The following is a 13,667-nucleotide window of genomic DNA, read 5'->3' as shown; positions in this document are numbered from 1 at the left end:
AAAAAATTAAGTTTGTTTTCTTATCAGGAATGTGACAGTCATTATGAAAATTTGGAAATGAAAAAATCCATAAGACTATCACCCAATAGTAATGGAGAGTAAACATAGGGAGAGATCTTTGCCCTAATTCTGATCAGGTCTAATTCTTACAATCCCTCACTTTCCTAGTAGAAGATGGACTGGGGCAGAGAGTCAAAGAGCTTCAAGCTACAGAGTTTCATGAATTGGTGGTGTTCGTACAAGTAGTCACTAGCTGTGTGACGTAATTTGTAAAAGGGGTGTTTTTACAAATAGTGTTGTAAAGGGCTGATCAACCAAACCAAACCAAACCCAGTCTTTGAATCAATTCCAACTCATAGCAACCTTATAGGGCGGTCTAGAACTGCCCCTGTGGGTTTCTGAGACTGTCACTCTTTACAGGAGAGAAAGCTTTGTCTTTCTCCCAAAGGGCAGATAGCAAGTGTGTTAATACAGGTTGACAAGGAGCCCTGGTGGTGCAATGGTTAAGCACTCGGCAAGTAACAGAAAGGCTGGTGGCTTGAACTCACCCACCGAATCTAGGGAGAAAGGCCTGGGGCTCCACCCTATAGACTCTAGTCTCTATATAGAGATTCCAACCTAGAAAACCCTATGGGCTTCTGCTCTGTCCTATGGCATGGCTATGAGTCAGGATCCACTTGACAGCACATTTTGACACACACAGGTGAGTAACATGCCCTTACAGGGACTATCTGTTGGGGTTTGGGGAGGTGACGTCAATTGCTCAAGATCCGTGATGACATGGCTCCAGTGCCTGTAAGAGCAAGGCCAAGGCCAGAGGCAGCAGCTTCTGCCAGTTTTCCCTTTTTGAAGGCCATTTAGTTCTGTAACTTCCACTCAACCCTGTTCTGAATATGAAACTTTCTACTCCTGTACAAATCAACAGTCTTGGAAACCCGCAGGGGCAGCTCTACTCTGGCTTAAAGGTTGTTATGAGTCAGAATGGACTCAACAGAAGTGAGTTACTGAGTAATTATGGGCTGGGAGCCCTTTCGGCACTGGGGATCATACATTGGGCTGCTAATGGAAAGGTTGGTGGTTCAAACCACCTGCTGCTCTGTGAGAGGAGGAAAGAGGAGGCAGTCCGCACATCCATTCACGGCTTTGGAACCCCTACGGGGAGGGTTCCATTCCAGCCCATAGGGCCATGAGGAGTCAGAATCAACTTGGCAGCAGGGGGTTGTGATTGGGAGGGTGGACTGTGCAGTGGGCAGCCCTGCTAGGTGTTCATTCCTCCTCCCAGGATCGCTCTGGGCTGGGGGCATTAGCTGTCCCATTTTACAAACAGGAAAAGCGGATCACTCCCCAGGTAGTGAGTAGAAAAGACCAGGCCCAAAGTCAAGTTTTTCGCACTTCAAAGTCCATATCTCAGCTAGCCCCAGAAAACCTAGTGGCTCAGCTTCCTGAAGACATAGTGTCCCTGACTGGCCCTCATCTTGGTGCCTCAGGGGCTCTCATTCCATTTTCTCGCTTCTCTGCCCCTCAGTACAGCCCTCCCAGTCTGGGCAACCCAGGCAACAGAAGACAATGACTGACACCCATAGTGTGGCCCCACCTTCCTTTACTGACCCAGAGACTGACGGGCCCGACAGTCAGGTATCTTCCCATCCATAGAGCCGGGACGGAGGCAGGGGGCTCAGGGAGGCTGTGCGCTGGGGTGGAGACAGAGAAGCCATGCAGTGTGGACTATGGACGTGTAACCACCAACCCAGTATGCTCCTGGTCCAGGCATCTTGCCCTCAGTGGGGAAGCTTAGGCCCAGAACCTTGCCCCCCTGGGAACCTCAGCCACAGCCCTGGGGCTGCCTCTGGGGAATAAGACTTCTCCCCACTATGAGGTGATACCTCAGTTGTTGAACTCAATTGGTTCCAAATGTGTGTTCCCATACTGAAAAGTTCAAGAACGGAATATATCTTTCTCATAATAATGAAAGGCCAAGTAATTGGTTGTGAGGCCCCTAAATTACACTTTTCCCCAGGACTGTAAGTCATGACAGAGGCTGTGAGCCTTCTCTCATGTCACTGTCTCCGGCCCACCCTCATCACTGAGTTGTTTCTGATAGATCCAAATTAACAGTAACTTTTCAATCTGGGTTCTTTGCCTCTTGGTTAAAAATATCACACCTTTCAATACATTAGTCACTTTAGTCACTCCCCCCACCCCCCAAATGTTGATCGTGGGACTTGGCCATGTTGTATTCAGCGGCCAAATCTGACAAGCAGAGACCTGATTCAAAGTCCACATGATTTCTTTAGCTCTGTCATGGTTCTCAGTTTTCCCTTAGCTTTACTGCTGGTATCACTAACTTTTTTTGGAGCCACGGTTATGATATTTCACACAAATAAAGTGCCTACCCGCCCCCCCCAAAAAAAAAAGCACAATGATGACTTGTATGCACAGATACAAGCACTGTATGGTGTCTGGGAGGTGCTGAGACTGAAGTGTCACCCCTGTGTGTTCTCGGAGCCTCAACCATAACTCACTCTCCCATACAGGTTTTTTTCAAGTTGGATTTTTGGTTAGACTATGGAGCAAAGTTATGAACACAGAGCAGGTTTTTTCCTCTGTGAATTTTGCTGTGTAAGTAGTGGAAAATTCAAGCTTGGAGCTGCTCAGATATCGAGGTATCACTGTACTTAGAAATTGCAGGTCTCCACACCCCTCCCCGCCTTGAGGCATCTCCTACTTCCTCTTGGCTTCTACTTCTACCCCCTCAGGGACATTTCCCTCCGGGACACCCCGTACCACACTAGTTGGGGCCACCGGCCTTAGGCAAAGGGAGGGAGACTGGATGTTTTCAAAGGACACTGGGCACTGTCCAGCGACTGTCCCTTTGTGAGGCAAGAGGAAGCCAAAGAGGTGTCCACGGGTGTCTGAGGTTACCACGTTCCTCCCTGGCCAAAGGGCACCATTCCAGGCGCTTACGATTCTCCTCATGGGGCCCCCTGCTGCCCCACAGGCTCCTCCGGACAATGCCTGGCATTCAGTCACGTGCTCACCAATTCAACATGAATATTGATTGGGCCAAGGGCATGCCACGCGTGGTCTCTGCTCACATGGAGCCTGCATTAAGGTGGGGGCAAGGGGGTGCTACCTCACTGTCATCAAGTTGATACCAGCTCATAGTGACCCTATGGGATGGGGTAGAACTGCCTCGTGAATTGCCCAGACGAACTTTATGGGAGTAGAAAGCCCCGGCAGCCTCCAGAGGAGCTGCTGGTGGTTCCAAACTGCTGACCTTGCAGATGGCAGCACAGCGTAACCAGGACACCACCAGGGGTTCTGTGGGGATGGATCGTAGAAGGATAAACAAGTTCACAAGCGGTGTCTCCTCACTCAGTTTTAGAAGCAAGCCCGCTGTTGAGTGGGCCCTGCAATGGAGCCACCCTATCCCTGGGCTCCACCTCCGCTTCCACAGGTTCTTCGTCAGCACTACCCCTCTTACTCGTGCTGGTCCCCTGGGGCTGCCTGGGCCAAGTGCTACCGAGTGGGTGGCTTGGAAGGGCCGCCATTTATTGTCTCAGAGTCTGGAGACTGAACATCAGCATTCAGGGCATCTGCATGGCCGTGCACTCTCCAAAGGCTCTCGGGCAGCGGTTCACAATCTGTGGGTTGCGACCCCTTTGAGGGGAGGGGGTCGAATGACCCTTTCCCAGGGGTCGTCTAAGACACCGCTCCTCTATCCGTCTCCAGGCGGGTCCACCCACAGATGAGTACCCAACATGAAGACTGTTACCCATGCTACACCATGCTTCAAGACAAGAGTTCCTTTATTTGTCATTAGAAATATTTCACAATTTATAATTACAGTGTTTGTGATGAATCATTATGCTTTAATTATATTCTATTTGTAGCAATGAAAATACATCCTGCATATCAGATATTTACATTATGATTCATAACAGTAGCAAAATTACAGTTATGAAGTAGCAACAAAAATAATTTTATGGGGGGGGGTCACTACCACATGAGGAACTGTATGAAAGGGTCAAGGCATGAGGAAGGTTGAAAACCACTGTCCTAGAGCAAGTCACTTCCCATCCCTCCCAGCTTCTGGAAGCCCTGGGCCTTGCTTGGCTTTGCAGCCACAACATAACCCCACCCATCTCTGTTTTGGTCTTCACATGGATGCCCTGCCTGTGTGTCTCTCGGTGGCCCTTCTCCTTTCATAGGGGCAGCCCTCCACGTGGATTAGGACCCTCCCTGATCCAGCATGGCCTCTTTTTTGAATGGAGCTGGTAGCATCTTTAAAGACTCGATTCCCAAACAAGGTCACATTCACAGGTACCAGGAGTTAGAACTGTCTTTTGGCAGGGGGTGGGGGTGGAGGTTGGGGTGTACACAGTTTAATTCATAGCATGCCTTCCCTGTTTATTTTGAGCACAACATACTGTACCTTTGCAATCCTGCCATAAATCCCACCCACGGTTTTCTCATGGGTAGCCACCAGCTTCCGTGAGCATTCTGGGCACACTTGTTCCCCTCCTGCAGCTGTACCTATTTCGTGGCAGGAACTCCCACAGACTCCACTAGAATGTATAGACTGTCTGCTTGAAGCCATGAGTTGCTTCAGAGTGGAGGCTGCAGTGATGGGTGAGGCAGGTAAGAACTTAAGCTCAAGAGTAACATGAGCCGGCTTCCGGACCGCTGGGAGCCTTGGTGAAGCACAGGTTGCTGGGCCCCGCTCCAGAGCAACTAAATGAACAAAGACACTTTAGACCATGGTGCTATAAATGGACTGGTTGTGTGTTGGGCTGCGATCCAAATGGTCAGCAGTTCAAAACCCGAGCAGCTTGGCAGGAGGTAGACTGGACTTTCTACTCCCATGAACAAGTACAGTCTCGGAAAACCACAGGCGGGTCTCTGAGTCAGCACTGACTTGATGTTTTGTTGACCTTGAGTTTGACAAAGGAAAGGAAAAGGGTGATGTTGTGAGAGAGAGGGTGGTCCGGGATGAGCCTGTGAAGAGGGGATCCGTGTGTGAACTGAGCTGGGACAAGAAGGAACAGATCCAGTGGATGGCTGGAGCCCCAGGCCTACAGGCTGAGGACGAGCATCTACAAGGCTGCCAGGTAAGGCAGGGAGCCAAGTGAGTCTGAGCCAGGGGACATCAGACAGGCAGCTAATCTTGGGCTTGGGACATAGTCAATGAATGAATGAGTATCATATGCACAAGTGAGTCACACCAAAGGGTTGCTGAGTCAAAATCAACTCTAACAGTGGGTGGGGCTGCAGGAGCTCTGGAGGCACTGTGGGTTAGGCTTTGGGCTGCTAACCACAGGCTGGTGGTTCAAATCCATTAGCCGCTCTGCAGGAGAGAGATGCAGTTGTCTGCCCTCGTAAAGATTTAGTCGCAGAAACCCCTACAAAGGATTGCCCTGAGTCGGAATTGACTTAATAACAATGAGCTTGGTCATCTATTAAGCGTGCATTATGAAAATGATTGGGACAGTGTGAGAATGATCGATATGGGCCACAGAGACGGAAGCTCCTGTTGGAATTAGGGCGCCAATGGACTTGAAGGCAGAATGGCCACAAATGTTCTCTTTGAAAAATGCTCTGCATCCGTGAAGCCAATCAAGTGAAGTGCAATGAAAGGAAGCATGAAAGAAAGAAAGAGAGAGGAGGCACCTGCTCCCACTGTGCCCCTCAAATGCTGGTCCCTCTGGGCTGCCTTACCTGTTCTGTCTAAGGCTTGGTTTAAGACCTCCAGGGGGTGTTTCTCGTGGGCTGTCAGGAGGGCCCAGGAAAGCACAGGGCAGGCTTGGAATGTTCTTTCTAAAAAACTGCCAGGGGGCTGCAGCTGCTGCCTCTGGGGATTGGTCTACTTAAAGACCAGAAATGTCAACAAAAGTGACAGGTGGGCAGAGTGACCAGCCAGAGAGCATGGGAGCAGATGCCTGCTACGTCAAGCCGCCACAGTGTGGGCGTTCTGAAATGTGTGTCCCGTGCGGTGCGTGTGTTCAAGCGGGCACAAACACACACACACAAGTGTGGAAGAACACTCGCAATGTGAGCTCAGAACCTGGCGGGTCTGAGAACTCAGAAGAACACTAAGCACATATAATTTTTGAAAATGAATATTTTTCCTTACTTGGGGAGGTGAAAACTCTCTGCTGGATTCCCTGAGTTACGCGTAGAGGGCTCTAGGAAAGGATGCATGCTTAAGCTCACCAAGCCTTTTTTCCAAAACAGACTCAGTTGATTAAGACAGGAACAAAACCACTAACCACTACATTTAATTTGTCACAACCAAAGACACAATCAAGCAGGAGAGGTGGGGAGAGAGAGAAAGAGAGAGAGCGAGAGATTTAAAAGCTTGCAAACACTGAGCAGAACTGCGTGCCAAGCTAGCCAGTGCTGAGAGAGGTCCCGGCTAGCTCTCTGCAGCGCGACAGAGCAGACACTCGGTATTCTCAAAGGCTTCAGTTCCAGTACTTGACACTTCAAAACTTGAAAATCTCTGTCAAACAAAACACAGTCCACACTCGCAATGGTTTAAAAAAGGGAGCAATTTAATTATTATCATACAGAGTGCTTTAGGAGGTTTTGAAACGTGTAAAAGAAAAAATAAGTTTAGTGCATCATGTTGTTACAGTCTTTACATTGCTTCTCTTAAAAAAAACGTTAACAGTAGTATGAATAAAAGCCACCCACATAGCCAGCTGTCTGCGGGAAGCATTTTGGAATTCCTAATAAAGCTATCATTAAAAAAGAGAAAGAAAGAAAAAAAGTTCATAAAAACAAAAGCAGCATGCATATTTTCAAGGCTTTTCTGGAACATTTTCATCAGCGGACACACACTTAGGTAAAAACCAAGAGCTTAACACATTTATTATTCATTAAATTAGGTAAAATAAACTGGCCAAGCCCACTACCTCTGGTCATTCAGAAAAACATTTTTAAATTCCAAAGTGAATTAAACTGAATCTTTCTCCTAGAAAAATGGTCCTCTCATCACAAAAGAACAGGTCCTTCTCACCAGGAATGAACAGCACCGGTCTTGACAAATAAGTTAGTGAGTGCTCCGTCTCCCGGCAGGCAAGAGATAACTATAGCTCATGCTCCCATGATTCCTATGCCAAAAGCTAACTCTTCCCTCGGGCTCAGGTCACAATTTGTCTCCACTCACCGAAACTGTGACACCAATTTCACTGACAGATAATTCTTGAAAATTCTTGCCTGACACCTGGACAAACATCTCGGCTAGCCACATGATCGTTAAAACAAAAACAAACCCCCCAAAGCACTAAGTACATATTTACTCTAGGATTCTTTTTCACATTTTTGGTACATTTATTTCAGTTTCTCTCTATGCAAATCCATATGCCAGTTTCTCTTCCTTCTTCAGTATTATCTTCTGTTTAAGTAAAAAGAAAAAAAAAAAGATCTCCTAGTGAAACAAAGTAACAGAAGAATTGCTGTAGGACTAGAAGCATCCGCGAATGTGTTCAGTGTGAGAGTCAGTCATTCAGGGTCTGGATTACCAGGAGTCTTAGTGATCCACAATGTGTACGTAGGCCGTGGTGGCATGTACATTGAAATGATATAAGGCCACGTGCAACCTTCAATCCTCGTGCAGGGGCCTGATCAATAAAACGGAAATAAATTGCTTTTCCTCCCCGTGTCTAATGGTGTTTACTCTGTAAAATATTTGGTCCCTAAAGCTACACGCTTGAAACCCTCTCCGAGAACCCGGGCAACAGTCTTACTGAGCTGGACCACGCCCGGGAGCACACGCTCGAGTGGTCATCAGATCCCGTCTAAGGGTCCCAGTGTCTCCATCGGAGCAGAATAAAAATGTGTGGTATTACAATCTGGAATTGTACAAGGTGTTCTTAAAGTAGTGTACTATGTACAGTGCAGAGCTCCCACCAGCTGGGACAGTTTCGCTTTGGCACAACAGACAGGGAGTTCCAGTTCTTGTGGGGATTGAATCCTATTGTTTGAGAGGGGTGCGCCCCAAATGTTCTCAGTTTCACCAAAGTTTGGGCCCCTTCACAGTACATCTGACATCTTGAGTTGAAGAACTGAGTCTCCTTCAACGCTTTAGACAGCTACAAAAGAAACACACCATAAAAACGGGTATTGTGAAGAAAACCATACTTACATTTTTTACCACTGTTAAAAACAGGAGAAAGGTTTGTCATGAAAATATATCCTCTATGTTTTCTACAAAATGGAGACGGCTTGCTGCATACATCTTATGTAATGCACTAGATACTGCTTGAATTCATATATGGGTTCTGCTTCAACCAGTGAGTGTCTAGATATTTGTCATTTTAGGTAACAATTTATAAAAAAAAGAAAAACACAGCAGGAAATGCATACTTCTTTGTTAGTTTCTGTAATAAACAGACTAAGGAATCTTGTTATTTTTTTCCTATGGATATACAAGGCAGGCATGTTCAAAAAGATAGATGTAACTTATTTCCTACAATAACTATTTTGGAAAGGTTTGAGATTTGTTGTTTGATTTGATTTGTTTTCTTGTAAACGGAAACATATTTAAATGAACAAGTCACTATTTCGAAGACACTGAGGGTGAATCCTTTTCTAAGATGAGAAAATGTTTTATAAAGCCACTGGTAATCTGCCAGCCAAGGGGCTTAATTATTGCAGATTTTGGCATATTTCCCAAACACAAGGCACACTACAAAGTGTGTGTGTGTGTGTGTGTGTGTGACTTTAGGAGAGAGTTTCAAAACTGCAGCTTCTCATGCATTTTTCTGACCATAATTAAGACCATTACAATAGTAATATTGAACCTCAGAAGGAGCTGTATGAACTTCAGGTAAAGGCCAATCAAATGGTGTGAAAGGCTCACAAGGCTTTCAGAGGTGAGCCAATCAAGGCAGAGGTCACTACAATTATAGGCAGTCACCTTGGGGTGACTCGGTTGTTGATTTCATCTTGGCAGGGTAGCAGTGCACACTCTGTTTAGCAATTCACACACACACACACACACACACACACACACACACACACAGCCATCGAGTCAATTCCGACCCATAGTGCCCCTAAGTGGACAGGGTAGAACTGTCCCTGTTTCCAAGACTGTAATTCTTTATAGGAGTGGAAAGCCTAACTTTTCTCCCTCGGAGTGACCTGTGGTTTTGAACTGCTGACCTTGTGGTTTGCCCCACAACACGTAACCCACTATGCCACCATGGCTCCTGGAAAAAAAGACAAGGTATGTGTGTGGGGGAGCTTATTAAAAATGTGCTGCATCTAGGTCAGAAGACAAGCGCCCTGATGATCTCTGAGACCAGGAAAGGCAGGGCTCCTCTTTGGAGTGAGCGCCCCAAACTGCCAACTCCTTAGCACTTAGCATGGTAACAGACACAGGGCTCTACCCTAGGACAACATCCATGCTGCTTGTTCAAATAGGTATGTTTTTATGTTCTCTCTTTTTGGTCAGAAACACCAACAGAAAAAGTTCATCAAAACCAAAAATGAAAGAACCCAGGGAAGACTTGCCACGCACACAGAGTAGGGCCCGGCGCATGCGAAGCTCTCACTAAGGAAGGTGAAAGAAATACGGCCTGAAAGAGAGCCGAGGGAGCCAGGGCACTGCATAGAATCTGAGAGCGCTGAGGTGGAGGATAGGGCAAGGTGGCCCTGGGTAAACATGTGCCCCTCACTGTTGAGCACACTGAAGGCATCTGTAAGGGCAAGGGCCTTCTGGACCACTGATCAGCGCAGATGACTGCACGACTTTCACCTAGGGGCACTCCAAAACAGAGAGTGGAAGAATACCCATCTGTGCCGTTGACTCCCTGGAGCATTACGGGTGCTATGGGTTAAGCATTGGCAGCCAACCACCAGGTCAGCAGTTCAGGCCCTCAGGTCACTCCACAAGAGAAAGACGAGGCTTCCCGTTCCCGTCAAGGCAGACAATCCCGGAAACCCTACCTAGCAGTCCTGTGAGTCAGAGTTGTCTCAGTGGCAGTTTGGAGATTCTAAATCAGCTCATTGATTTGTAACTACAGTATAATTTTACTGAACTCTATCTCTAAGAGAATTAAGATGGAAGGAACGTGCCAGGACCTTTTCAATTTAAAGCACATTTACTTCTACTGTCATGACTAAAGAGATGTGTATTTTTAACCAAATGCAGTGCTTCTACTCACTGCAGCAGTTTGTTTTCTATCAAAGACTGAAAAGACATTTTAGTCAACGGCACTCATTTACTATCAAATCTGTTATTTACCTTTTAATGGCAGCATTTGATCTCTAAGATAGAAATCATTTCTATCACAGTTTTCAGAACCAGATGCTAACTAAGCAAACATGAATGTATACATTGATGGCTTGCATCAGACTCTGGTGTTTCTGTTAAAAATATCAGATAGTCTGACTACACAGAGCTTTTAAAACTCGAGTTGAAAATCTGCTAACATTGTAGGGGTGGGGACAGGCAAGCAAACATTTAGGGTTTAGTAAATCCTCAAATACAATGAAGAAAAAAAAAGATACCCATTTTCACCTAGTTTCCTAAAACTGAGCAATCCTCAGCCCTGTGGGAAGTCTTCCCTTCCGTATACTTTTCCCCTTCTTTTTAGTTTTCATTTTTGAATTCTTTCCTTAAATAGGCAAAAAATGAGGCTTTAGTGAAGGAGGAGGGTTGAAGAAAAACATTTTAGTAATCTGTTTTTTTTGTACGTGAATCCCGCCCCACTCAGCCCCCCTCCCACACCAGCCTCCCTGCTTAGAATGGGTGACTTTCCCTAGAACAAACTGATTCACACTTCAGAGGGGAGGTAAGAAGGTCCACACGTAAAAACTCTAATCACCACTGACGCAAGATGGTCACAGACCTGTGGGCTAGGTTGGTGGCACCTAGTCCTCTGATTAGGTGATGGGAGGGCTATTTTTGGGAACAAAATGATCCACAGGGCAGACGACTAGTACTGGATGGCCCTTCTAAAAGTCGATGGGCGAGCAGCAGAGACTGGAGGTCAAACACTTACATGTCAGTCATCTGATCTGGAAAGTTTCCGCTTCACGTGCCGTGGGGGCTCCCAAGTGTCACTGTCGTCTGTCTCCTCCTCGTCCTCTTCCTGGTCGTCCCCAATTTCCTCTTCCTCCTCCTCCTCCTCCTCGTTCTCCTCAAACAGCTCTATCCCCAACTCCGATCGCCTCTGCCTTTCTGCAAACCACTCTCGGACCTGCTCGTAGCCCATGTGCGATCTGTTGACCAGCTCGTCCAGGTCCTGCTCATTCAGAAAGTTGTGCTTCAGGTAATAGTCCTTCAGGATGGCCGTTCCAGTTTTAAACTTTATGAGGGACAGCCCCCGGTCCCAGTGGTTCAGTCTTTTGCCTCCTCGAGGCCGCCCGCGCGGTCGCCCTCGGCCCCTGCCCTTGGGTCGCCCTCGGCCCCTCCTCCTCAAGTAGGACAGCCCGTTGCCCCCACTGGCGCTGGCGCTCTGGTAGTAGTAGTACCATTTCAAGTTGCCATTCTTCCAAGCGTAACGGGTGTCCCCAAACCAGCTAACGATGTCTGTGCGGGCCAGCCCGCTTTCCTCGGCCAGCTTGTCATACTCCTCGGGGGACGGCCACTGCGTGCGCACAAACGCACTTTTGAGCATGTGCAGCTGCTCGGGGGACTTCTTGCACACCTTGCCGCTGCTCGCTGGTTTGGGGGCTCCGGGGTCCTCTCCGGGGGGGCTCTCTTCGGTTTCCTCCTTGGAGCTGCCTGCGTTGCTCTCCTCCACGTCCGTCTTCTCTTCCTTTAGGGTCCGCGCTTTGCTGCGCTCTGCAAACCACACGTCGATCTCTCTTCGCGTCAGCTTGGTCTGCGCTCGCAGCCGGTGGACCTCGTCGTCGGTCAGCACCGAGCTCCTGAGGAAACTTGCCTGCAGCGCCCGAAGCTGCTCGGCCGTCTTCTCCTTAAACTTCTGCGGGGTGACCTCGGGGAAAGCGGTCCAGGGCGGCCTGGGCTGCGAAGTCACGCCCGGGGGCGACTCCGTGGTCTCGTCGCTGGAGTCGATGATGATGGTGGCCGGGGACTCGTGGTTGAGATGCAGGCACTGATTGCTTTTGGAGTTTCTCTGGTTGTACCTGGTGTCACTAAACCATTTCTTAATCTCGCCTTTCGTCAAGCCGGTGATTTTCATCAGCCGGATGATTTCGGAATCGTGGGGAAACTGGTTTTTAAGGTAGCTGACCTTCAACTCTGCCAGTTGCTCTTTCGTCTTTTTGGCCCGAATGCCGAAAGAGTCGGGGTTGGTGAGAGCGGTTTCGTGTTTGACGAGCTGGGGAGCGGGGACCACCGCCGCGGCGCCGGCGGCTGCAGCTGCTGGCTTGGTTTCCACAGCAGGCTGGGTCGCAGGCACCTGGCTTTTCTGTACGCTGCTCTGACCGGGGACCCCAGCCACGGTCAAGGCTATCGGGGCTGTAACTGGCAAGGTGTTTGCTCCAGCGACCTGGGTGAGAACCAGACCTGGCTGGCCGACAATTTGGCATGTCTGTAAAATGGATGGTAAGCCGTTATTTGCCGTGGAGATGTGGGTAGGGATAACGGTTATGGTCTGAGGTACAGTGTGCAACGTTCCGTTGAATTGTTTCCTTCTCGCCTCCTCTACCTCCTCAGGGGTCCAGCTGACACCATGTTTGAGCCGCTGGGCTGAAAACCATATCTTTATCTGTTCCTCCGTATACTTTGCTTGGGCAGAAAGAACGGCTATTTCCGACATGGTGGGATAAGGGAACTTGTTGTAGGTGTTCAGCAGAAGGGGATTGGTATCCAATGCAGCATGGTAGGTCGGGATGCTATTAACAGGGATTAAGACTTTGGGGATCAAGTTCGAGTTCTGCTGAGCAGACATGGCAGTTATCACCTGTGCTAGTCCAGGAAGAACTGCTGCCGGGGCCACCACCGTGCCGGTGGGATGCGGGTGTATTCTGCTCAGAATGGAAGTTTTGGGATTCGATTCCGAGGCCGAGGAACTTGGCTTCTCTCCAGTTTCCTCCTCGTCTGCTTTGATGTCGTTCTCTTTCTCCTCCGGAGCATCTTCAACTGAGTTATGATGCACGGTGATCCGCTTGTTCTCTCCCTTGCTCTTCATCATTTTCATGATGGGCGTCTTACTGATAGAGATTCCGGAGGAAGAAACGTCCGTAGATTCGGCAAGCTCCGGATGCTCCTCTTTCACAAAACTGCCGTCAAAAGTCAGGTCGTTTACAGTTTGCTCAAAGATTGTCTGGTTATTACGTTTCACCATTGTCAACTTGAAGTTCTCCTCTCCCGGGTGATACTTCAGATTATGCTCAGAAAGTGCATCATACCGTTTGGTAAGAAAATTGCATTCGACACACACATAAGACGAGTTGAGCACGACGTTGGGATGCTCGGAATCCACGTGGAAAGTAAACATATTCAGATCTGGGGTTTGGAAGGTGCAGTACTTACATTCATAGCCACCTTCCACTTTTTTGGGTTGCTGATTGTCAGAGTCCACCGACTCGTGAAGGTCCTCGTCACTGGAGAGGGTCTCTGGCCGGGGGTTCTCCACAGGGGTGAGGACAGGGGGCCCTTCCTCCAAATCAGAGATCACCTCCAGCTCTGGATCCTGGTCGCTGGCAAGAACCATGCAGGGTGTGGTAGATTTTCTCCTGCTTGCCAT

General features: G+C 48.4%; 2 protein-coding genes across 5 annotated transcripts in view; both read right to left on the bottom strand.

Annotated features, from left to right (window-relative positions):
• Positions 1 to 7,255, bottom strand: part of CUNH8orf76 (chromosome unknown C8orf76 homolog) — a 23,135-nt gene extending 15,880 nt beyond the window's left edge. Inside the window, 1 exon segment of the mRNA XM_004718159.4 lies at positions 7,172 to 7,255. Coding sequence (XP_004718216.4) covers positions 7,172 to 7,255 — 84 coding nt within the window.
• ZHX1 (zinc fingers and homeoboxes 1) overlaps positions 1 to 13,667 on the bottom strand; it is an 18,063-nt gene extending 4,396 nt beyond the window's left edge. The window contains exons 1-3 of one of the 4 annotated variants that reach the window (XR_006679800.1): positions 11,013 to 13,667; positions 10,529 to 10,625; positions 6,534 to 8,096 (exon numbers count right to left, since the gene is read on the bottom strand). Coding sequence is in view for 3 of the 4 variants with exons in the window: in XM_045287086.1 (XP_045143021.1) it covers positions 11,016 to 13,667 (2,652 nt within the window). In the remaining variant the exon portion in view is untranslated. Of the gene's footprint in view, positions 1 to 6,533; positions 8,097 to 9,200; positions 10,626 to 11,012 lie in introns of those variants that run through there. The other 3 variants (XM_004697404.2, XM_045287057.1, XM_045287086.1) reach the window with 3 other exon arrangements.

The sequence above is a fragment of the Echinops telfairi genome, unplaced genomic scaffold (assembly GCF_000313985.2).
Source record: "Echinops telfairi isolate 266 unplaced genomic scaffold, ASM31398v2 ScPeMD7_1;HRSCAF=3_0, whole genome shotgun sequence".
NCBI lineage: Eukaryota > Metazoa > Chordata > Mammalia > Afrosoricida > Tenrecidae > Echinops > Echinops telfairi.
Note: the sequence above shows the minus strand (reverse complement) of the source record. Positions and strands in the feature narration are given on the sequence as shown.